The following is a 26546-nucleotide window of genomic DNA, read 5'->3' as shown; positions in this document are numbered from 1 at the left end:
AGTCTGCCACACATCTGTTCGACTAACGCCAGTTGATCTAAACGCCAGTAGATCTGGAACACCGGGTAGAAGTATAGAGCCACAGGTGGAGAGACAGCCAGGCAAAAACGGAGCCGCAAAAGATCCGTAGCAGAGTACTGGAGAAGAGCTGTCGTCGGGTGATGAAAAAAAAACCCAGGTATTATTATTATTATTAGTAGTAGTAGTAGTAGTAGTATTCCATAAAATGTTTTTTCCTAATGGCCCTCCATGCCCACAGGGTAGGGCTTTACTATGGGTGGGCGGTCTCTGCAGGGAGTGGGCTTGCCCGGCGCTTTTTAATCCAGATACGCACCCTACGTTCGGTAGGGTGCGTATCTGGATCCGGAGCTGACACGGCCAAGAGGGGAAAGAAGACACACCACCCAGCAACATGACTGCACCCAGCAACACCTACGACGTTATAGTGGTCGGCGCGGGCATATCAGGTAGGCTGCACGTTAGAAAACTTTAGTTTGGTGTGCAGGCTGTGCGGACGAGCTGAGCAAATAAACTGATTTAAGCCAAAGCTTCGAACAGAGCTTCCACAGTGGAAGAAGCTGTGTGTGTGTGCGTGCGTGCGTGCGTGCGTGCAGAGTGACGGAGAGTTTTTCATTATTCGTAGTGTTTTTCTTCTTCTTCCGTGAGGCTACCTCCCCTCTCCTCCTCTCTCCAGCTCTTTCACCTCTGTATCACCGCAGCAACAGCAGAGCAAGTTGAGTAACAGCTAATCAACCAGCGCATACTTTGTGTTACATAAGAGGACGTGAGCTGCATGGAGGGCCAGGAGTGAGGAAATAAATGAATGAAATACGTTATTAAATAAATAATTAAATTTGTCATTAATTAATTAAAATTTAAATTAATTAATTAAATAAATGTTTAAATAATTAATTAAATGCCCATTAATTTCATTTAAAACATTGAATAAATTATGTGTTTATTTATTTCAAATTGTATTTAATTATCAACACATTTAATCAATTATTTAATGATGTATTTATTTAATTCATTTTGACAGTCCTGACCCTGCGGCTCTCTTCATGAATTACTTTTATCTGCCAACCTCACCCATCAAACTCAGGGGGTGGGGTTAATGGTGTTCGAGTAAAAACCATTGCTTTGGCCTGGTGGCCAGTCTTTTTATTGGACATTTCTCTAACTAACTGAACTTGCCTTTAAATACCCTGTTTGTATGTCACCGAATACAGTTTAAATATTTTTTTTAGCCGAAAATGTAGAGGTTTAATCTTCAGATATCTGGTCGGTTTGTCAAGATCGAGCCTATTTGCAAAAGTGCTCCGATGATTTCGGAGATGTCTGCCCCGCCCAGTCTCACAGCAAAACCTGTGACATACCCATACTCCATATGCCAGAGGTCAGTGTATGACAAGCTGTTTATCTACTGTATACTCTGTGGTTGGTGAGCCAGTGCTTTACTTGTTAGCTCTTCCTCCCCACATGATCAGCTGGTTGGCTGGTTTGTGATTTGTTGAGAACCTCAATCCCCCCTGCCCCCCTCTATTTTTTTCCCCAGAGCTCTCTCAGTTCATTTGAAAAGCAAATGTTATGTAATTTTATTTAAGAGTTGCATGCCTACCAAAAAGCTAATCAGTGTAAATGCACAACGGAAAACAATTAAAGTGGGAATACCTGTTGATGGTATAACAGTGTCCTAACTAGCATAAGAGAAACCAGATTTACTTTAAAAATAAACAAAGAAGTTCAAATCTTTGTCTTTCTTATCAGATTTTCCAAACGATCCTCTTGATCTGGTTTTGAGTGATCTAATAGAGCGCAAAAACAATGTTTTTCTTTGAGAAGGGGATTTTTGGAAGCCTTTTTTGTCATTTATTTTAAAAGACCTTTAAAATCCCTGTGTGCCTTTTGCTATTGCTTTTTTTACAAGTACAGAAAGCACATATATTGCTTGAATCCTTATGTTTAAGTCCTGTTGGTGTCTCTGTCCTTCTGCAGGTTTGAGTGCTGCAAAGCTGTTGAAAGCCAGTGGGCTCGATCCTGTAGTGTTGGAAGCCAGAGACCGGGTTGGTGGTCGTACCTTCACTGTGCAGGTAAAGCAAAGAGTGTCAATACTACTGTAGGAGTGGCTCATAAAAGAGACAATCAGTAACAGTAATATAAATACTTTCCAGCCTTTTTAATTTTACAACCAAGATAGTGTATCTATTTCTTTTAATGGGCATACAGAAAAAAAATGACATTTACATTCAAGTCATTTATGAGCGTAGAAGTGCAAGCATAGATCAGTTAGCCTTTTCAGAAATATGTGTGACATTTCTTTCTTTTTTGTCATGATCTAATTGTGAGTATGTGTCTTTTAGAATAAGGAGGCAAAGTGGGTTGATCTAGGCGGTGCCTACATTGGACCGACACAGAACCGCATCCTCCGTCTGGCCAAAGAGTACGGCATAAAGACCTACAAAGTCAACGAGCAGGAGAACTTGGTGCATTATGTTAATGTGAGTGTCTTTTTTTTATTGCAGATAATTTTCTATTCCAAGCTCTCTTGGTTTATGTTATGTCTGTGTAGTCTGTGACAGATCATGACATGTTCCAGATGTATTCTTCACTTTAAGTGATGGAGTAAATGATGACAATGTTCAGAAGATGATGCACCATATCCTGAGTCTGACCCATTATCCAATAAAAAGGAAATCCAAGTCTCTGCTACTTTTCTGGCATCACGCAGTAGGCATGGCAACAAGGATCTTTATCAACATTTTTCAATTGCCACTTTCTGCCGCTGGCACTTTTCCTGTCAGCTTGACTTTTTTATATTTACTGACCAAAGTTGCAACGTTAATACATTGCATGAGCTAACAGAGCTAGCCTCTTTGCCATCAGCAGTAGAGTTTGAACCATTTTTGGGGAATCTTTTTGTTTGCACTAAAAACAAATTTTTTACTTTGCACACAAAGTAAAACATTGTTATCATCATTGTTAACTTTAGTTCACTTGACTGTACCGTATTTACCGCACTATAAGGCGCACGTAAAATCCTTAAATCTTCACAAAAATCGACAGTGCGCCTTATAATCTGGTGCGCCTTATGTATGAATTTTGTTTTGTGCTTACTGACCTCGAACCGGTTTTATGTGGCACACTATGCTCAAAAATCTGTCAAAAAAAGATTTTTAGTGCCACTTTTTGGAGCATTACGGTTACCGTTGCCAGGAGCCTCGCGGAGTAATACGTACTGTGCTTCAACACAACATTACCGTGTTGTGTGTGTGTGTGTGTGTGTATAACGACTCCAAAATGGCACCCGTGAAGAGACACGCTTACGAAGCTGATTTTAAACTTTGAGCAATTAGTTATGCAGAAGAGAATGGAAATAGAGCAGCTGCGAGACAATTTGGCATTAATGAGTCCATGGTGCGCAAGTGGAGGAAGCAAAAAGATGACCTAAAACAAGTAAAGAAGACCAAAAGGAGTTTCCGAGGGAACAAGGTGCGATGGCCGCAGTTAGAGGACAAAATTATCAATTATCATCATCTTTCCTCCCCACTGCTGTCAGACTCCATAATAAAGACTTTAACTGATCAAGCACACACATCCATACATATGCAATAATACTAAGTGCAATAATCCTTTCTGTCATCGTTGTATTTTTACTCAGTTGTATATAGTATTTGTATTTGTATTCTATTTTTATCTTATTGTATATTTATTTTATTTTATTCTACTGTATATAGTATTTTATTTTATTCTATTCTGTACAGTTGTGTACTGTATTTATTCTTATTGTATTCTAATTTTTGCCTCATAACTTTTGCACTGTCCACTTCCTGCTGTGACAAAACAAATTTCCCACGTGTGGGACTAATAAAGGTTATCTTATCTTATCTTATCTTAAATTGAACAGTGGGTTATTGAACAGAGAACAGCAGGTAGAAGTGTCTCTACAGTCTCTATTCGACTCAAGGCAACAGCGGTAGCACGTGACATGCAGATCAAGACTTTCGAGGGGGACCTTCTTGGTGCTTCCGTTTTATGAAAAGGCATAATCTCTCAATCCGCACAAGAACTACTGTCTCACAGCAACTGCCAAACGATTACAAAGAAAAGTTGGCCATTTTCCGCACGTACTGCCAGAATAAGATCACTGAAAAGAAGATCCGGCCAGAACACATCACTAACATGGACGAGGTCCCCTTCACCTTTGACATCCCCGTGAACCGTACTGTCGAGAAAACAGGGACCAGTACGGTATCTATACGCCAGAGGTGTGGACTCGAGTCACATGACTTGGACTCGAGTCAGACTCGAGTCATTAATTTTATGACTTTAGACTTGACTTGAAAAAATGTTGTAAGACTTGTGACTTGACTTGGACTTTTACACCAATGACTTGGGACTTGAATTGGACTTGAACCGGTTTACTTGAAAAGACTTGATATTTTACCCCAAATATAAAATTTAACATGCATATTATATAGAGATTGAAAATGTGACGTCATTCACGGGTAGAACCGCAAAGGATTCTGGGAACTCGTGGCAAGCGGTACTAGCGCACGCAGGCTTTCAATTAAAATCAGTTATACAGCGATAAAAAGAAACACAAAAATGTCAAGAAGCTGTTGTATTATTAACTGCAATAGCCGGTCGCATGACAGCCACGGGAAGCCGACGGGTAAAGAGATCGGTTGTTATCGGATTACGTCGTTGAAGAGAAATTGTTCGAGCCATGTTTCCGAAGTAACAAAGACGCGACGGGTGGCCTGGATTGCAGCCATTCAAAGATCAAATATAACGTCCCAGAACACTCCAGCTAACAGGCTAGTCTGCTCCAAGCATTTACACAAAGGTCAGTCTTCTGTTGTAGTTAATGCGTCATTTTCATAACATAATTGGTGATATAGGTTACAAGCAAGTCTGGCGCTGAACAGAAATTGTCGCGCTATGCTCCTTTATTTATTGTGCATAAATAGTGAATTGTCCTGACACAATATTGCGTTTCGCTTCTGTTATTATGGTACATTGACAAAAACATATACTTTTATTCACAGGATAAAACAGGTTTTTTGTATCACTAATTGCCCAGTACGATTACAGCATACAGTATTATTGTCACTGCTACATTTCTGTGATGCTACCAGAAATTATTTCCACTACTAATTAATTACCGTTGAGCTCAAAGGTCCTATTAATAAACGGTTAAGGAATGTGTATTTATGACGACGATTTGTGAGACTGGTAAACTTATGATACGTACGATGGTCTTTCGTTCTACACGGTGCATTTCAAGGTCCTGCACCCATCCGTCGGTAAACTGTACCTGGGCTTGTTGCAGTGACCTGAAGTTACTAAACTTCATGAGTGTATGCACTCACTCCAAGAACCGTATGATTATAAATATGCATATAAATATGCTACGATGAGATAGCTGACTTCATCTAACTAGCAAATGTTTTCAAGGCTACGTTGGTGATGCAGTTTTTTTTTTTAAATGATATTTTTAAAAAAAATATCATTTATTTATGTATGATATTTTTGTCATGCGATTTCAAAGCCGGTCCTACAACCGCATCCAAGAATAACATGCAGCTTATCTCAGAACTGTCGGTGAAAATTATTCTTGGAGCTAGGTTTAATTGAGCTGCATTTTAAAGAGGTGCAATTTCACAATTTGTGTATATTTTCTAAGTTCACTATTTTGTCATGTGTTGAGAAAAACACAGATTTAAAAATTACATGGTCTAATATTTACATTTAGCATATAACTGCAACATGCTTTTTTTTTTTTTTTTTTTTTAAAGACTCGAAAGGACTTGAAATTCAAAGTTTCAGACTTGTGACTTTACTTGGACTTTTACACCAGTGACTTGAGACTCGACTCTGACTTGCCTGACATTACTTGAGACTTGACTTGAGACTTGAGGATAAAGACTTGAGACTTACTTGAGACTTGCAAAACAATGACTTGGTCCCACCTCTGCTATACGCACCGCAGGGAACGAGAAGTCATCCTTCACTGTAGTTCTGGGCTGCCAAGCTAATGGCCAGAAACTACCACCCATGGTCATTTTCAAGAGGAAGACTTTGCCAAAAGAAAAGTTTCCGGCCGGCGTCATCGTCAAGGCTAACTCAAAGGGCTGGATGGATGAAGAGAAAATGAGCGAGTGGCTGAGGGAAGTTTATGTCAAGAGACCGGATGGCTTTTTCCACAAATCTCCGTCTCTTTTGATCTATGACTCCATGCGCGCCCATCTCACCGAGGCTGTCAAAACCCAAGTGAAGCAAACTAATTTGGAGCTTGCCGTCATTGCGGGTGGATTAACCAAAGAACTCCAACCACTAGATATTGGTATCAACAGGTCGTTTAAAGTTAAATTACGAGCTGCGTGGGAGCATTGGATGACAGAAGGCGAACACACATTCACCAAGACAGGGAGGCAACGCCGAGCGAGTTACGCCACTATCTGCCAATGGATCGTGGCTGCTTGGGCTAAGGTATCAGTCTCAAGTGTCGTCCGAGCTTTCACGAAGGCTGGAATAATCACTGAACAGCTAAGTAACAGCAACGAGACTGATTCAGATAATGATGAGAGGGATCCGGGCATGCTTGATGCCGAAATTGCCCAGCTGTTTAACTCAGACACTGAAGGTGAAGAGTTTGATGGATTTGTGGAAGTTGAATGAACTGGAAATGTAAGTGTATTGTTCAATATTTGATGTTTAACAGCTTAACAATGTTAATAGTTACTGTGAATGAGTTGGTTAAATTTTAACTCATCCGATTGTTTTATTCTGCTGAATGCACTTTAAACGCCTTTTAATCCGGTGTGAGAGGGATCCGGGCATGCTTGATGCCGAAATTGCCCAGCTGTTTACCGTAACTCAGACACGGAAGGTGAAGAGTTTGAGGGAATTGTGGAAGTTGAATGTACCGTACTGGAAAAAGTATATTTTTCAATATTTAACGTGTTACAGCTTAACAGTGTTAAGAGTTACTGTGAATGAGCTTAATAAAGGTCGAGTTATTTTTTTGTTTGTCTTAATGCGCCTTATAATATGATGCGCCTTATGTATGAAAACAGAGCCAGTCTTCAACAGTGCGCCTTATAATCTGGTGAGCCTTATAGTGCGGTAAATACGGTAATCTGCTAAATTAGCCACTCCCCCCACACACGGTCGTACAGAACATATATACTCAGTGGAGGAGCTTGTTAATGATCTCAAGACTAGGAACAGTCACCAAAAACACCAATGGTTACACACTGGTTGTAATGGTCTAAAATTAGAGAATAATGTGGCTCAGGAGGTAGAGCAGGTCATCTATTAATCAAAAGGTACGGGTACATTAGACATGCTAAAGTGCTTTGAGCGTTCAAGTAGAATAGTAATGTGCTGTATAAGAACCACTCCATTTACCATATACCGAATCTTGCAGCGCTCACAAGGTTCCCCCTGCTCAAGAAGGCACATTTACAAACCCCTCTTAAGTTTGCCAGTGAACACCCAAAAAATTTAGAGAAGCCTTGGAAGAAAGTAATGTAATCAGATGAAAACAAAATCGAGCTCTTTGACAACAACTTAACCCACAGTGTTTGGAGGAGGAGAAGTGATGAGTATGACCTAAAGAACACAATCTCCACAGTCAGAGGTGGAAATATTGTGTTTTGGGCTGTTTTTCTGCTGTGGGTACAGGATGACTTCACCGTATAGAGGGGCCAATGAATTGGACTATGTGCCGTAAAATCTTGGACAAGAGTCTTCTTCCATCGGCCAAAAAACTGAAGATATGAATGAGTCTTCCAGCATGACAATGACCCAAAATATACCACCAAAGAAACATAGGAGTGGCCAACGAAGAAGAATGTTAAGTTCATTTTGCAGCTTAACCATTCTCCAGACCAGACCTTTCTACCAGTCCTGTAGAAAATGTGCTGTGGGGGTCTTTAAAACCTAAAGCATTTAGAGATTTTCTGTAAAGAGGAGTGGGCCAAAATCACTCCTGAAATGTGTGCAAACCTAATGACCAACTACAAGAAATATCTTACCAAAGCTCACACTGAGCTCAGGGTTTTATTTGATTTGATTTGATTTGATTTTTTTTTTTGGACAGTGGTTTGGGGGAAAAATGAAAAATGAAATATCTGGAAATACTGGAAATGCCATCACTGTCACCCTTCACAGAGCGCTGAGCCATCTGGCTAACAGGAAGAGCTATGTGAGGATGCCCTTCGTGGACTACAGCTCAACATTCAACTCTATAATCCCAGACATCCTTATCACCCAACTGAGAATAAAAAGGCTGCGCAGAGGGTAATTAATACTGCCAAAAAATAATTGGCTGTCCTCTGCCACCCCTTCAGATCCCCCCTGCCACCTGTTCCTAGGTTCAAGCTCGGTAAACACCCTGGTAAAGAACCCCCAACAGTGTCTGCACTTCCTCCTTGTCCCAAGGAAGAAAAACCTGGACTAGAAGCTCCTGCTGGGCTTCTACCGCTCCTCAGGGGAGAACGTGCTCTCTTACTGCCTGGTTGTCTGGTTAGAAACGCTGCGTAGAGGGTAATTAATACTGTCAAAACAGTCGTTGGCTGTCCTCTGCCACCCCGGAGTCCATCGCTAGATTCTCCTGTCTCAGACAAACACAGGTGACCCCGCCCACCACCCGTTTGACCCTCCACCAATCAGGTCCCACACCCCAGACTCACTAACAGCTTCTACAGCTTCTTCCCCTGGGCCATTTGGACTATTAACAAACACTACCCACCCCTACCCAACAAGTGTTACAATGGTCCAAGATGGACGTTAAGAGCCCTGCTCCCTCTCTGGGCCTGTTTTTCCATCTGCTCGTAGCTGTAACAAATAGAAGTGCTATCCTAAAAATATATTTTAAAAATGACTGCACTATAATGATCTCCATTTGCCTATGGGATGGGATCCTCAAATTATTTCCCTTTTACCAGCTGGTGGACTGAGCTTACCATTAAGCTGTGAGGGAAGTGGATCCTAGTGCTTTGGCTACCCTGTTATGGGTGTGGCAAAAATTAGGCCAAATGAAAGATTCTCAAGCCAGAACTTATTAAACAGGAAAAAACAACAACAAGAGAATAATCAGAATCTGAAAATTTCACAAAACACTTGATGCATCAAACACTGGAGGATAGCAAACAGGAACAGAGACATGAGACACAGACAGTCTGACAAAGGACAAAGAAAACACTATGACAATATATACACAAAACAGATCTTGAACAGATCTTAGAATGCTATAATAATCACAGTGAAACCATCAGATAATGTAAAACTGTTTGCATTGTATGTTGGTCTCTCACATAATGAATGCTCTGCAAGATAGAAATCCAAGAAATCTTTAGACTGACTTCAGAGGTGGTGTTTAGATATGATTTATTATCTTACACCTGGGAACCAATCCCTGCATCGGCAGTTCACAGCAATCAGTCTTTATTACCTATATTTTTATACCGTGTGTGTGTGTGTTAGTGTTTTACTACATTAGTAAAATTTTAAAATTGTTGTTGGTAAATCACAAACACCTTGACTGAGGCAGGTGAGGCCTGCAGTTCTTGAGATGTTGTTCTGGATTCTTTTGTGACCTCCTGGATGAATCATTGATGCACTCTTGGAGTAATTTTAGTAGCCCATTTGTGAATAACAGCTCTCCACTTGGCTCAGTCTTAGAAATGGTTTTCCAGACCGATAGTTGTCAGCAGCTTAGTCTTTCAGCTGTTTTTGAGTTTCTTCAGATCATGGCATGACATGTCCCTTAGCCTACTTTACTTTGTCAGACGGGTTCTACTTGAGTGATTTCTGGATTCAGCAGTTATCAGACCTGAGTGTGGCTAGTTGAAACTGAACTTTCCAAAGTTCAACTTTCCAAAAAATGTGGTTGATCACAGTAAATTCACGATTTAGGACATGGTAGGTTTGTTTAGCCTTTTCCTTACTAAATTAATGTATTAATTAATCGAATCTAATAATAATTTACTAAATTTTAAAACTAAATGTAGTTTAAGAAATGAGAAATTAAGAAGAGCAAACATTTTCCCAGTACTGTATATTACAATAGGCAGTAAAATAACTATTGATAATAGATGTTTGTTTCAAAGTCAGATAAGAGCGTACAATATAATTTGGGTAAAAGGCTAAGGGCAGTGATTAGCATTTTCTGTGGTTCTGTGAAATCTTTATCTTTAGATGGTTGTCATAAAGTCCTCCTCTGCAGTACAGTCACCTTTGTCTTCAAGTAGCGTTCTTTGGTCCTCTCATTGAGGACAGGATCTTAATCTCGAGACTTCCAGGCCATATTCGGCACAGATGTTTCTGTACACTATGCCGGCCACTTGGTTATGGCATTCCATGTATGCCCTGCCTGCTAGCATCTTGCACCCTGCTGTTATGTGCTGGATTGTCTCAGGGGCATCTTTACACAGCCTGCACCTGGGGTCTTGCCTGGGGTGATAGAGCCCAGCCTCTATGCTTGTTCCTGTGCTGCCATGATTAGCGCCTCTGTGCTGTCTTTCAGTCCAGCTTTGTCCAGCCACTGTGGTACTGACACTAACTAGCCTCTGACCTCCTTCCTTAAGCTTAGCATACAACCTTAGGGCTTAAAGTTGGCCTCTAGTGTCCACCACATCCCCATTGAGTTCCTGATAGTTCCTGATAAATTTACATTTAGTTTCTTCTTAGGGTCCTGTTGATCTTGTACAGGTCTACGCATTCCAGCATCCAGTTGTGGGGCATCAAGTTGTAGGCCTTCTTGTAATCAATCCAGGGAGTGCACAGGTTTGTCAGCCTAGTCTTGCAGTCTTGGCTGACTGCTCGGTCTACCAGTAGCTGGTGTTTTTCTATGTCTCTGGTGTACCTCTTTAAGCAGCTGGCTAAGGCTGTGAGTCTTTGCTTGGCAGTTTCCAAGGCCTCAGGTATTGGACAACTTGCTGTACTTCTTAGGCACCTTCTTTGTCGCACCTTTCTGCATCTCCGATAGTTGGCTAACCTCCCTCCGTGCCACCTTGATGCCTCCAGTCTCCTTTAATGCAGTAATAATGCAGTTACAGCTGCATTGTTTTACAATGAAATGAAGAACTAAACAATTTTGATATTCTTTTTGTTTTGTTTTTTCCTTTGGCTCTATTACAGTGGTATTACATTACACAACACAATAAGTTAGGAGACTGTAAATAATAGGAGACATTATTAGTTTAAGCTGCAGCTGCAGACCAAGACAGTACAGTGTAAGTGTTATTCCAGAATTGTCTCTGAGCTGACAGCTCTGTGAGGCTTGGGCATTTCCACAAAGATGTATAGACAGTTTTTTTCTCTTTCAAAGAAGTTTGTGTTTAATAAGGTTTGAAATAAATGTTCCTGTCAAGCAAAGCTCTCAATACTCAAGCTCTCAAATAATCTCGCTAGAGAGATTATTTGAGATTCCATCGACACACATAAATGAATGTACTCAAACCATTGTTATCCTCCACATAGCAAAGGGAACTTTGCTAGAAAGCAACAAAAATGAATCTCTAGTTACAATTGTGGTGTGGCAACACTTTAGTGGTTTTAAACCCACTGCATCTACCCCTGACTGTCACCTCTGTGTTTGTATGTCTTTGTGTGTGATTGAGAAATGCAGAAATAAACTAGACCAGGCATAAAAATTATGGCTTTAGATTATGGCTACTCTTATCACATTTAATGATTCAGTATCTCTGATTCAGTTGTAAACATTGCACAAGCTATTACTCCACTTTCTCCACCACTCTTCAAACTGCTTTCACGGTCAGTTAGAGGTCAACTGAAACAAATCTTTAATGGCAAATGCTGAAATGTTGTTCTTTGAATGCTGCCATCATTAAGCACAGCTTTTATAAGCAATGGTTATTTGATGATTGAAGAATATTGTTTTGGTGATGATGGCCGCAATCATGTGTCCAACAGGGAAAGTCTTACCCGTTCAAAGGCTCCTTGCCTCCCATGTGGAACCCCATCGCTTTGATGGACTTCAACAACCTCTTTAGAACAATGGATAAGATGGGCGAGGAGGTAAAGCAGTTCTCACTATTAATGAGTATTCTTATTAATAAGCATTCTAGATTGGTTTACTGGACAGGTTGCACACCTGCTACATGCCTGACTCATGCTGAACACCCTCCTGCGTTTCAGATTCCCAGAGACGCTCCCTGGAGAGCTCCCCATGCTGAGGAGTGGGACAAGATGACCATGCAGGAACTCTTTGAAAAACTCTGCTGGACCAGGTAACATGTTCAAAATGTTTCCCGTTTGTGCAGAGAATAGGTCTAGCTATTCATCCTGTTATCTCGTTTATATCCAGTTTAAAGTTTTATTGTTAAATCATGTGACACAAATGTTGAAGGTGGTCTCTAACAAAAGAAATGTCGTTTTATTTTCTAATATCTCATATGAGTCAGCGAGGCTGGCTGGTGGAGTGATAGGTTATAACCTAATGTTAGCAACCTCAGTTACTAAGGTTTCATGGGTGCAGCATTCTGCACAACAGACTTGGCATGAAATGCTAGAATTCCACTCACTGAAGCTGGAAGTAAAATTAACGCTCTTTGGTTAATTTTGGTTAATTGGCTAATTCCAATAAAATGATCTCCAACACCACAGTCACAGTTAAGAGGTCCAGTTCAGTGACTCAAACTTGCAGAGGTGGAAATGGTTACAGCTTCCTGTGTCAGCACTAATAAGAATAAGAATTCTCATCCCTGCAAAAACTTTGAAAACTGATGCTGAAGGTTGTAGCTGTTTCATAGAGGTTTTTGGTGGAGAAGCTTCAGTATATGATGCACTGTGAGTGAGAATGTTTTTGATAATCTAATTACTGTGTAAATTTAAAATATGCAGCTTGTAAAAGTAAATGACAACAGTCCTGCACTAATTAAATGATTGTACTGCTCCAGCGTTTGAATTAATCCTGTAATGTATCCTATATTAAACTAAAATAAAACTTTAGTTCAACTTTGAAACTGCTCAAATGTAGATTATGTGCAAGTCTCTGCTGGAAAAGTAGGACAAGCAAGCAGAAATCCCTGACATGGTGATTTATTTGTGCTTTGTTCACACTCTTACAGAATATAAAAATTGTGACTGGGGTACCTGCAGTATTTAAAGACTTCTTACCTTCCATGTAATCCCTCCCAGAACTGCTCGTCGCTTCGCCACACTGTTTGTCAACTTGATCGTGACCGCTGAACCCCACGAGGTGTCGGCTCTCTGGTTACTCTGGTACGTCAAACAGTGCGGAGGAATAATGAGGATCTGCTCCACCACCAACGGAGGACAGGTATGTCTGCCCAAAATTATACAGAACAACAGACTGAAAGAATTCGTTTTTTTGTATATCTGTCTGAACAAACAGAATATTCTCTCGGCGTGCCAAGAAGTGGACTTGCGTTCTCTGCCTCTCACACAGATTCATTCAGTGATTCAGAGGAGCAGTGTGAACGTCAGAGGGAGATCCCTCACAGCCCAGTCTCCTTAGTCTGGCCTGAATAAGATGCTGTCCACACAAAAGATGTTTTCTTGGAATACTCAGGGCGTCTTTTCTGCTGCCGTTCCTCAAGCTGAGGGCCTTGTTCCCATAGCCACAAAGGCTTTGGTAAACAAATGACAAACAGTAGTGCAGTCGGCTCCTTCCTGTTTGCTCCACATTTAAAGCTTACACACCTTGTGGATGGTGCATACATAGGGGTGTTTGAAGTATTTACACATAGTCATCTTAAACATATGGATATGCTATTGGTATGCATTGCTTCGAGTGCAGCTGCACTCCTCCTGCAAAACTGCAAATGTGTCTTTAATCAAACAAGACAAGAAGAGGCTCACCTCGTTTCACCGCCCAGGACTGATTCAGGTGTAGCTCGTGCTTTCACAGTGACTGCTTGACAAATTCATCCAAATGCCACAGAGGAATGCACACAATGTGTTTCTGGTCAGGGATGAGAGAGATGTTGACACTAACCACATGGAAATGGTTTTGTGTATCGGAGCTTTGACAGCCCAAACCTCTCTACCTCCTCACTGTCATCTTCATCATTTAACATTTGCTGGCCTGGCTTTATGAACGTGTTTCTTTTGAATTAAGATGCAGAAATTTGTAGTGAAGGAAATGAAGGCGGACTGAGGATAACCGGTGTGTATCACCAGGATAAATCAGGGGATTTTATCGGCTTCATTCCAAACTGGGAGTTTATTAGCCTTGCTGAGGGGTACCCAGAGGGGGATCAGAGTCACTTCCACCCAATATAAATAGAAACCAGTGTTGCTGCATCTGCTCTCCCTGTTGGTGCTCACTGAACTCTGCTCTCTTTGTGTCTCAAGGAGAGGAAGTTTGTAGGGGGTGCGAATCAGGTGAGTCAGTGCATGGCGAGGGAGCTGGGAGACCGAGTGAAGCTGCAGTCTCCAGTCTACAGGATCGACCAGACCGGAGACATGGTTGTGGTGGAGACCGTGGACAAGCAGACCTACAAGGTGAGTTGAGTATATCACCAGTATTTCCTTTGAAGTACTATTCTTTAAGGACACTTTTTATGTCTTTCCTTACATATTCTGCTTTAGTCAGAAATATAATATTGAGCTGGAAATGAGCATTTAAAGTCCAGTCTAGTAAATATTCGAGGAGCTCGATTAATGTTTATTAATGGTATCTAGCACCAAATCATCTCATGGCACACCGCACTAAATGGTCAAAGGGATTACAACAAGATGGAGAGAAACCCCTTTGAGCAGAACTTGGAAAAAGTGAGGATAAAATAATGAGAGGAAAATAGAGGAAATGCACTCAGAGCAACATGGAAGGTCCCTCATCAGCATGTATCACAGAGAGGTGGTTCTTATACTTTACCCTAACGTTTTCCAATTTGTGATACTTTGTACTTTTATGTCCCTGCATTTCAGAGGGAAATATCTAACTTAACTCACATTCATCTGTGTGATGGCTGTAAAGGGAGACATTTTAAAACAGGAAATAAATAAATATATGTGCAGATGTACGTACAATCCTGATTCTGAAAAAGTTGATGCTGTGTAAAAATGTCAAATAAAAATAATGCAATTATTTTCAATCTCATAAACGGAGCATAGAAAGTGCAAATGGATATTGGCTCATTTTGAACTTGATGGCAGCAACTGTTCTCCAAAAAGTTGCGTTGGGGCCATGTTTAAGACAGTTTAGCATCGCCTCTTCTTTTAACACCTCCTCAGCAACTGAGGAGAGCAGGTACTAAACCTTTGGGAGCAGGAAGTTGTCTCATTCATGTTTGATTATATATGTCAACAGTTCTGGCTCTCCGTCATATATCTGGGTTTTTTTTTTTCATTTCATAATGCTCCAAATTAGTGAAAGGTCTGGACTGCAGGCAGGCCGGTTCAACACCCCAACTCTTTTACTTCTGCTGAAGCCTTTCTGTTGATTTCTCTGACCACAGAACAGTTTCCACTTTGCCTCAGTCTGTTTAAAATGAGCTTTGGCCCAGAAATGATGGCGGTGTTTCACCATCATGTTCACATGATAGAGCTTTAACCTGTATTTGTGAACAGTACAGTGTTCATAGACAGTGATTTCCAGAAGTGTTCCCGAGCCCTCCCAGTGATTTCATGACAATCATGCCTGCTTTAGTGCAGTGATGCAGCAGGGCCCAAAGGTCACGGGCATCCATTATTGATTTTCAGCCTTATCCTTTGCACACAGAAATTCCTCCAGATTCTTGGAATGTTTTGATGATATTATTCTTTTCAGTTTGATGTTGAGGAACATTTTTCTGAAATTGCTCCACAGTTTGTAGACACAGTTTTGGGGTTTTTGCAGAGCATCTCTGAGATGCTCTTTTTATCGCTGGTCGTGTCACTTTGAGACATGTCACTGCCATCAAATTCAAAGTGAGCTTTTTGTTTCTGTAAATGATAATAGTAGATTTCTGATATTTTTCTGTATAAGTGAATAAAAGATGGCTTTCTGAGATCGGCAAGTCACTGCATTCTGTTTTCATTTACAGTTTACACAATGTTACAACTTTCTGAAACTGGGTTTGTAGACACAATTGATTAGTTCAGTCCAGTGGTTCCCAACCTTCTAATGGCCCACAAAACAAATAGTCAGAATGACTTTGCTTATATGGATACATCACCGTTAACGAGCTGATAAGATAATGAATAATGACGCTGCTCTTATGTTTCAGTAGATTGTGAATGCAGGACTTTCCTTTTCCTGTTTTCCTGTTACTGCAGCCATGTTTCAAATAACTGTTATAGTGTTTGTTTGATTTTATTATGTATTAGGAAATGAAACAGATACTATATTTATACACTAGGTAATGTGAGATAATGCAGTCTGAATATGAAACATCCATGTATCTGTAAAACAGTAACTGCTTCACAGTGTTACTCACTAGTGATGGGTCGTTCGCGAACGAAATGGCTCTTAGAGCCGGCTCCTTGACGTGAACGACGCGAGCCGGCTCCTTGACGTGAACGACGCGAGCCGGCTCCTTATCGCGAGCCGTCACGTGGTTGTTTTTTTTTTCTTTCTCTCAGCCTCTCTCTCGCACTTTTTTTCCCGCTTCACTCTGCACGCGAGCCTTGTGCTCTACGCTGGGCAGAGGGGGGAGGGGCGGTAGTTACACTCAGTAGCACAGGAACAGAGCCAGAGAGAGAGAAAGAGAGGCAGGGACAACAACATTAGAAAGGTATAGTAATCATCCACAACTATTTTCGGTTGCAGATGATAAAGGATTGAGAAAGTTTATTCATGCAGGTCCATATGACAGAGAATATGCATGTTCTTTTAGTTTTCATATTATAATTTATATTTAATTGTGTTGTGGTTTGCAGTGTTTTGTGTTGTTTTCACTTTAAATTTGTGAAAGGAAAAAGCTGAAAATGTAAATAGTTAAAACTTGAAATGTGAATAGTTGATTTTTGTATTAGATGATTTATTTATTACATTTTATGTGAAGTGAATAAATAAAAGTATATTTACGGTGGCCCCTAGAGACAAAGCACATACAAACTTCAAATCACGTACGAACTCTGAAGCATGTACAAACTCCAAAACACGTAAAAACACGTACAAACTCCAAAACACGTAAAAACTCCAAAACACGTAAAAACATGTACAAACTCCGAAGCACGTAAAAACTCAGAAGCATATAAAAACTCAGAAGCACATAAAAACTCAAAACACGTACAAAAGAACAACAGAAGTGCTCCAGGATGCTGGGCACAGTGTTGAGCCTTTGTTATCTTGTGGCTACACAAGCCAGCAAGTACCAATGACCGGATTTGGTGTGTGGTAATAACAGGTAAATTAACTTTTTTTAAAATTATTTGAATATATATATGAGTGCCTGTGTATAAATACACAAACAATACACACATGCTTTCAATTGTGTAATTTAAGTGATCTAGTAGCTCTGCTTTGGAAGTTCAGTTCATGCTAGAAATGTGTTTTGGAGTTTGTACGTGTTTTGTCTCTAGGGGCCACCGCATATATTTATATATAAACATATATAAATAAAACCACTTGTTTTTACGTTAGTAATTCCTTTTGTGCATAATTTTATATTATTGTTAATAATAAATTAATTAAAGCAACAAAACAACCTGAAGAGCCGGTTCGGAGCCGAAAGAGCCGGCTCTTTTTAGTGAGCCGAACCGAAAGAGCCGGTTCTCTAAAAAGAGCCGGAAATCCCATCACTATTACTCACAAACTTCACTGGCACTGCTGCTCTTTGGCTGCCATCTACTGGCTGCTTGGAAAAAAGCAGTTAAAATGTACATGATCTGTGTTACTTTGTTGATTAGGTTGAATGTTTTCATTTATGGTCAGATGTTCCATTGTAATGAATTATGGGACAGCATTTTCTCCCCTCTTTTCATAAAGGATAGTCCAGTGTATCCTATATTAAAGGAAGCACTGAAGCCTCTTTCCTTAGTATTTGGAGAATTGCAACATCTCTTACTATGGCTGATGACTACCATGCAGATACTTCTGGGTCACATCTTTCAGTTATAAACAGACTATTGGTACGCACTGTGTACTGTCTCTGTCTCTGTGTTAGGCCAAGTATGTGATCGTGGCCACACCACCTGCTTTGAATCTGAAGATGCACTTCAACCCTGAGCTGCCCCCGCTGAGGAACCAGCTGATCAACCGTGTTCCCATGGGCTCTGTCATAAAGTGCATGGTCTACTACAGAGAGAACTTCTGGAGGAAAAAGGGTACGCAGGAAGTGAAAACACAGAGAGAGCGAATGCTGTTCAAGATGATGCCATTTCTAACGTTTTATTGTGTTACCAGGTTACTGCGGCAGCATGGTGATAGAGGAGGAGGGCGCTCCCATCGGCTTCACCCTGGATGACACAAAGCCTGATGGGACTGTACCTTGTATTATGGGGTTGGTACAGAGCTTCAAACAGTTCTCTGTAATTGTGTATATTTTGTATAATGATTCCATATTGTACACTACATCGCCAAAAATATTTACCTGTCGCAGGACAGCTTTCAGACCTGAGTTATAAGATTGGTTGGCAAGTGGTTACTGGAGGTTGCCAGATAGCGCTAAGTGATATCAGCAGCCCCAAAGAAGTATACAATGCTGCACCATGATGAGTGCTTTAGTCATCATTAGGGTGGAATACACATTTTTTTCACTAGCGACCTTTGATTATCAGAGGGTTACTGACTGGCCTGTAGGCTTGTGTCTCAGCTTTACCATCTGACTCTGACCTAGTATTCTCGCATGAGCTCCTACAAGAATTTCCATACAGTGTAGGACTTGTGCTTGAATGGAGCTAAACACAAGTGATAAAGTCATCCAACCAGCCACACATGCTCATGTAGTGTTTTCTCTTTTCACTCTCCCCCCCAGATTCATCCTTGCCCACAAGTGCAGAAAGCTCTCAAGCCTGTCCAAGGAAGAAAGGTAGACACCAGTGGACAGAGATGGAAAAAAACTCTCACGAGCTGTGAGATCAGTTTAATCCCAACTCCTGTGTTGTTGTGTTTAGGTTGAGGAGGATCTGTGAGATCTACTCCAAAGTGCTGGGCACAGATGAGGCTTTGCATGTGAGTTTGGGTGCAGAGTGGTACACAGTCATGTGGATACTGTGGAATCACTTGACTGACTGCTCATGTGCCTGCTTGTTTCCTGCAGCCGGTGCACTATGAGGAGAAGAACTGGTGTGAAGAGGAGTACTCTGGAGGCTGCTACACAGCCTATTTCCCCCCAGGAATCCTTACTCAGTTTGGCAGGTGAGTCTCTCTCACACGTGTACACACACAAAAAAATAAACATAAATATGAAAGTGTGATCTTTTCATTTCAATTGACTTAATTTATTTGAATGTGTCAGCTCCTGGATATTAATGGCTAATGTATTGTAGCAGGCTCACCCGGACGACTCGCCTAAAGAAGGCCCCTGGACATTTGAAAGACTTTGTGTGGGGTGATGGGGTTGTTGGGGACAACTGACCCCTTCAGGTGCGGGCTATGTAGAGGGCTAGGGGGAGGGGCCGCTGGCCCAAAGGCTTATGGGTCTATACCTGATGTTAATGTTTCTAAGTTGTAGCGTTATAACGGCTGCTACAGTTAACATGTGTTGATTTGTCATTGCTGTTGTTAGTATGTAACATTACTGTAGCTGTGTGTTCTGTGCTTAGTGTGGCTGGCAGAGCACTGTGATTTTGAGCACCTCTCACTATTGCTGTGTGTGAAAGGGCATTCCTAATAAAAGGCTGTCCTTCCTGTAGTTTAGCGTTGAGGCTAGCGCAGGAACAGCAGGTTGAAACAGTCGCTGTCTCCTATTTCGCCTGAGCTCACCACAATATGTTTCAGCAGGATTTGCACTTATTTCTGCAAATCAGCGCCACTCGTACTCCATAAAATGACCCTGCCTGTCTGTGCACAGTTCCAGAGGGGACTCACTGAGATCACAACACTTTGTGTTGGATAATTATGTTTACCACACAAGCAATACTGTGATCTCATAATTCATCTTTTTTAAAGAAAAAAACTGACCGGTCCTGTTGGAGGCGTTCCTAACTGAATGGTGTTGTTGCTGCATTTCATGGGTTTTATTGGAGTGTGAACAAATGAATGCATTTTCAGTACAGCAGGACGTGTCCCCAGGATTTGCCCATTAAATCTATAAAACACAATCCAGTGCCGTGGCTGTTTGCAGGTATCTGATAGATTGCAACTGGTTTCATTTATTAGTCGAAGCTGCTTGTTGTACAGATCCTGGTGCATATGTTCACTATTAGAGTTTTGTTAACCTCCATATGAAAAACTGAAACTCCTTGTTAATCGTCATGTGAACCATATTTCATGTCTAAATGTCCTCACCAGATGTGCAAATGTGTTCTCACTCACAATGAAAAGTAAGCTGGAGTTGGAAACCTAACATTGTGCTTTTTTATACAGAGTAACTGTTTCACATACCGGGTGGCCCTGCAAGAAATAGAGTTAAAGAAAAAGTCCTTTCTTTGGTTCTTTTACGTTGAGCACAGTGGGGGTGGGAAGATTAATCCAAAGGAAATTCACTTTATGTTATATAATCCCATATTGCACTTATTCAGGTGAGATAATATTCTTAAATGAAGTGAATGCATGCTAAAGCTCAATGGTCAGTACAATGCTGGTGCATACATTAAAAATAAAACGTGTTTAAAACCTGTAAACCAGTTTAACCTCTGAAGCCTCTCCTGTTTCTCTCTTTTTTGCTCTTCAGAGTGCTGAGAGAGCCGGTGGGCAAGTTGTACTTTGCAGGCACAGAGACGGCCACCGAATGGAGTGGCTACATGGAGGGGGCCGTACAAGCTGGAGAGAGAGCAGCCAGAGAGGTCAGAGAGCATTTAAGTACCTGCTTTTCACTGCTACGTGTTAGCAAATACCAGTTCTTACCAGTTTAAACACCCTTAGAGGCAGGTTACTTATATATACCAGGTGGAAACCACTTAAATCATGCAGCTGGCACACCTATTAGTCACACCTCAGCCTGCTCCTGGTGTTGTGGATGCTCAGCCAGCAGTGCTGGGGGTCAGCTGATATCAAATCATGACATCCTCGCCTTTTCTCCCCTCTCATTTATGTCTGAGCACAGCTGACTGAAACAAACCATAGAATCAAAATGGTCCTCCCCACTCAGTCTTCTAAATCTCTCTTTAAGACACTCGCCTGCTGCTTGCACTTTATGTCCTTCTTCCAAGGCATTAACATTAGGTTTGGTTTCCTAAGATACACCCCCATGTGTTCATGTTCCTCCATGTTTCTTAGCTCTGGCTCTGCTGCAGAGTAGGTCAGTTACAGTAAAGGCCAGTCAAGCCTGAGTAGATTATCTGAGTGCATTAAACATAAACATACACTTATTCTTCTTTTTATTACTTAAGTTAAGTTGATGTGTCGTGTCGTATGTAGTGCCAACGTGGGACAGTTCCCCAATTTCATTGTGCTATTGTACTATGTATGACTGTGCAATGATAATAAAGAGTTATCTTATTAACATCACCCAAACTCAAAAATGTGTATCATGTTTAAAATTTAAACTGTTAGACTGTATTTTGATCCTTTTGAAGTCTTTGACTGACACCACCAATGTCTTTTCGCAGGTCATGTGTGCGATGGGTAAACTCCAACCTAATCAGATCTGGCAACCTGAGCCTGAGAACGATGTAAGAGAAGTCCTTATGCACCAAATTACAAGTTGGCCTTTGATTAAAAAAATGAACAATCAGTGGAGAAACACTCTGAAGTCTCTCGTCATGAATCCAAAACACTTTTTACCATAAATGACACTGTGAAAAAGATCATCTTGTAATAAATGAGAAAAAAACTACCAGGCAAGACCATAATGTTTCTTGGGGTTGTAAACCAAGAGAGGTCATTTTCTCCCTCGCTTTCTATACAATCATTTTCAAGCAGAAGAGTTGCCCCCTGCTGGTCATGTAAAAAAATGCAGGTTTAAGACACCTATGCATTGTTTACACATTTTGGACCCAAGATTACATAAGTTGTATATTGCCAAATCATCTATCAAGTATCTAGTTAATATCATGCACATGAAAAAGGCAGATATCTGATATCATCATTCCCTCCGTCCTGCAGGAAATCCGGGCACTCCCGTTTGTTACCACCTTCTGGGAGAGAAACCTGCCTTCGGTTGATGGTTTCCTCAAATTCTTAGGAGTCTCCACATTCCTGTCTGCTGCCGCCGCAGCTGGCTTGGTGGCCTACAAGAAGGGCATCATCCCCCGGAGTTAAACCACCCTGTCGTCTCACTCCTCCACATCTCAAGGGAACACGTCTCAATAGACACTTGTGTACTTCTAGTGCTTTATGGGCCCAAACTACAGAGTAGTGACCTACATAGGGTATACATTGTTTTTTGAGAAACACCGTGATGTGAGAAGGACTGCTCAGCTCATGCAAAAACACTAACACACTGTTACTCTGTCCACAAACGAAAGAGAGAATGAAGCAGGTGAGAAGGGCTGACTGAAAGGTGTTTGAGAGGAGGGACGAAAGCCTAACTTCAGTTTAAAACATGCAGACTCAGATTGTGAAACCAATGAAGGAAAAAAGATCAGAATCAGTTCGTAAGGGGAAACCTTCTCTGTCACTATTACTATCCCATACAATGCCAATGAAATCCACTGTGTCGATTATATGTGAGTTTATAAAAGTCGCCATGCTTACTGTGTGTATGAGCCTCGTCTGTGTCGCATGCTTCGGTGAGCATGCGTTCGTGAGCGTGTGGTCATCAAAGTTTCTGTACAAAGTTGCGAGCGCGTGTGCATGAGTTTCCACTGTGTGTCTAATTACCGCTGCCTATTTTAGGTGCCAATTTATTCTGGCCAAGCAGCCGTAGCTGTTTGACGAAATCCAGTGACTTCAGAAGAGAAAAGAGTCAGTATAGTGACACTGTCCACATAGAAAATCAGAGAGGAGGTTCAAGGACAAGTGGGGCTTTTTCTGTCAGCAAATCCCATGAAAACACAAATGAATAGTGAATTTTAGCATTGTCTTTGTAGCTAAAGCCAGATGTGAGTCGCAACCCTAAAGTGAGTTGGTACCGCGTGAAATGGGTTTTGTTGTTTCTCTTAAATTTAAATTTTATTTACATCCCAAAGCCCAAATTATGTGCCCTAATATGAATCCTAATATGTAGCCTAATAATGTCATATTAGGGCACCAAATGTGTATTATTCCCAATGAGCGATCTGTGCAGTTGAAGGCTGGCTCCAAAAGCAGGTAATTCCTCACAGACTCCTATGTTAAGATGTCTAGGTTTCCACCTGAAAAGGCATCTTTAAAGCCTGGGGCAGTCTTTGTAGCTAATTGTCTCCTTCATGGTAACTCCTTTAATATAAATCCTCTGTTTAAACTATAGTAAGTCTTAGGTATCAGCAAACACGGGCTACCAAATATGGCCACCAAAAATTAAGACGGTGCCAGTCTAAGTACTGAACCCATAAATTTAATAAGAAATCCTTAAACTAATGGTGACAATAATGATTACCGTATTATAAAGAATAATTAAACACTTCTCAGTTATAGTTACTTGTTGTTTTAACTCTTTACCCGCTTGTATAAATCGACCAGGAGTGACCTTGAATGCTTCAGGCTTATAGAACAAAACGACTGGTGTGCATCATAAGTTAGTGCGGGTGGTCTCTCCCTGTGCAACTAGACTTAGAAAAACCCAGAAACTGTTCTGATTGTCTTCAAACCACAACTTTATTGATATATGCTGAGGTGTCAAAACTCATCATCAAGGCTACAAAGGGGATGTCGTCAGTGTCGTCAGCAATCATTTGACCGGGTAAAATCATTTGTCGGGGGTGTAGATGTAAAAGCCAACCTGCCCACTACAAGAATCATGCTGTTCTTGTCCCAAAGATGTTTGTGAGTGTAGTTTATCTGTTGTGCCTTAATGGAAATCATAGCGTTTTTGTCATTTTATCGCAAGTGCCTGTGACTCTGACACTCTCAGCCCTCATCCCTCTTTCCCTCTGGTAAGTTCCCCTTACCTGAGTTATGTCCTCACTGCAAACTTGACTCAGGTAAAGCCGGGTGTAAAAACACAGCATCAGAGCTCAGACTGTTGAGGTGATCCCTCTGCTTATCTCTGTGTCTGTGTGTGCTTCGTGTTGTCCCTGCAGCGCTTCTTCCCTCGTTGTGGTGTCCCTCTCCCGTCTGACCCTCAGTCCCAGTGCAGGTTTTATGTGCAGTTCTAGAAGTAATGATTGAATAATAATGTCACTTTTTGAACCATCACTAAAAGTGTTTGAGTTTATGGTTGGCTGAACAAACAAAGCCAGCAAATTCCATCCACCCTGTAGAAAAACAACAACAAAAAACTACAGCACTCACAACAAACCATCAGCAGACGTGATGCAGCGTTATTCATTATGGGGTTTTTCTGGAGATACCCCCCCTTCCTTTGTCCCTCTGTGCATATGAGCCTTCTTAACTATTCCTGTGACCTGCTCTTTGATGTCTTTGATTCCTCATACAAAGCTGGTGATATTTAACAAAATGTGAAATAAATCTTTTACTCGCCTTAACCTGATTTATTCTGGTGTCGTGTGTCATTATGTCGACTCAGAGCAGAGCTACAGCCCAACGGAGTGAAAACAGCGGTGTAATAGTAATGTAAAAAATAATATTAATTAAAGCTAGTCGAATTCCAAAAAAAAAGACACTGAGTCATTTGTAAACAGTGTTGGGGAGTAACGGAATACATGTACCGCTGTTACGTATTTAAAATACAAAATATGAGTAACTGTATTCCGTTACAGTTACGGTTTAAAAAGGTGGTATTTAGAATACAGTTAATTTATTGAAATAAATGGATTACACGGCGGTATTTTCCTGTTTCATATTGTCGCGGGTCAGGACTGTTTGGGTTTTGTTTGACAGCTACGTTCTGTTGTTCCAGGCGGCAGCTTTACGGTTGCCATGGTTACAGGGTGACGCGCTCTCTCTGAGACTCTGCGTTTCCTGGGTGAGAGAGCGCCTTTTCGTTGTTGTTGTGCTAAGCTACACAGAATACTACAGGCATAGCCCTAAAGAATGTAGCCTCATGGGCAGTGTAGTCCGTGCTGCTGGGAGAATGGACTGCCATACCCGTTCAGTGTTGCCAATTTAGCGACTTTGTCGCTATATTTAGCGAGTTTTCAGACCTCTTAGCGACTTTTTTTTAGAAAAAAAAGTCGCTAAAAAAAGACGTACAAGCGCGTATCGCTTTTACTCTCAACAAGCAGCGGGTGCTGTAACGCAGTCAGTTCTTCTTTTACTCTTTTACTCTTATGCTGTTTTGTGGATCACAAGGTTTAAAACTACTTGTAAACACACACACACAAAGTAACTCCACCAGAGTGCCTACTTCGGGTCACTTTTGCGGTCCAAGCTCAGGTAAAGGAGCAGGGTTGGAATTGTGACATTTAAAAAAACAATAATTGCTAAAAGAAATTTAATTTGTAGTTCTAAATAAACTCTAAATGCATTTAGGACGTTTTTTACTCACTTTATGTCTCTTCCACGATGTTATTTCTCTCTCCAACAACATAGGTTACAATTAGATTAGCATGACCAATTATGCAAATTAGGCGATGACGTCATTTAGCGACTTCTAGCAACTTTTAGAACAGCCAATAGCGATTTTCCTTACTGAGGAGTTGGCAACACTGTACCCGTTATGTGTCTGTGAGCGCGAGGAGGGAGAAAAAAAGAGAGTGGGAAAGTAGGAGCTGTCATCCAGCAGAAACGGGAGCTGGAAGCATGTAAATATAACTAGAAAAATTTGCATTTCCTGCGAAAATGCAGTGTGGATGCTTTAAAGCTGAAGCTGTATGCAAAACCTAGCTGAAAAAGCTGAAAAGTTGCAGAAATTGTAAAAACTTTGCAGAAGCAAAAGAACTTTGCTAAAATGTAATAACTTTGCAGAACTGCAATATCTTAGAGGAAACATAATACCTGGCAGAAATACAATAGCATAGCAGAACTTAGCAGAAATATTGTAACTTGCCAGAAACATGATAACTTCTCAAAAATACAAGAATTTAGGAGAAATAGTATAAGATAACAGAAAGAATATATATTTAGCCAAAAATACTTAAACATTACGGAAACACTATGATTTAGAAAAATAGTACAACATAGCAGAAATACTGTGATTTACCAGAGACACTGTGATGAACTATGAATATTGTAATTTTAAATTAATACTATGTTTCAGCACAAATACTCTAGTTTAGCAAAAATATTACAACATAGCAGAAATACAATTATATAGCAGAAATGCTATATTTAGAAAGAAAAATATAATATAGTAGAAATACTATGATTTAGCAGAAATACTACAATATAGCATAATAACAATGATTTAGAACAAATACTATGATTGAGCAGAACAGTAATAACTTAAGTGAAAATACTGGAAAAGTAAAATGACAAGAAATAAAAAAAAAGAAAAGAAAAAAAAGAAATTCAGAAATGTAAAGACAGAGACACACACACA

The 26546-nt window shown here is 40.7% G+C and overlaps 1 protein-coding gene across 1 annotated transcript; it reads left to right on the top strand.

Moving 5' to 3' along the window:
• The first annotated feature begins 312 nt into the window (after positions 1–312).
• Positions 313–24596, top strand: LOC147311140 (amine oxidase [flavin-containing]-like). Its single transcript, XM_086266370.1, has 15 exons — positions 313–467; positions 1996–2090; positions 2361–2498; positions 11944–12048; positions 12169–12260; positions 13171–13312; positions 14350–14499; positions 18087–18246; positions 18326–18422; positions 18897–18950; positions 19036–19093; positions 19182–19279; positions 20757–20868; positions 21634–21696; positions 22130–24596. The coding sequence occupies exons 1-15, from the start codon at positions 413–415 to the stop codon at positions 22283–22285; spliced, it is 1575 nt and encodes a 524-aa protein (XP_086122496.1). The 5' UTR covers positions 313–412; the 3' UTR covers positions 22286–24596.
• Positions 24597–26546: the final 1950 nt, after the last annotated feature.

The sequence above is a fragment of the Aulonocara sp. 'chitande type north' Nkhata Bay genome, linkage group LG16, assembly GCF_057382095.1.
Source record: "Aulonocara sp. 'chitande type north' Nkhata Bay isolate Kocher_YH1m ecotype deep benthic linkage group LG16, A_spYH_male_GT1.1, whole genome shotgun sequence".
NCBI classification, from domain to species: domain Eukaryota; kingdom Metazoa; phylum Chordata; class Actinopteri; order Cichliformes; family Cichlidae; genus Aulonocara; species Aulonocara sp. 'chitande type north' Nkhata Bay.
Note: the sequence above shows the minus strand (reverse complement) of the source record. Positions and strands in the feature narration are given on the sequence as shown.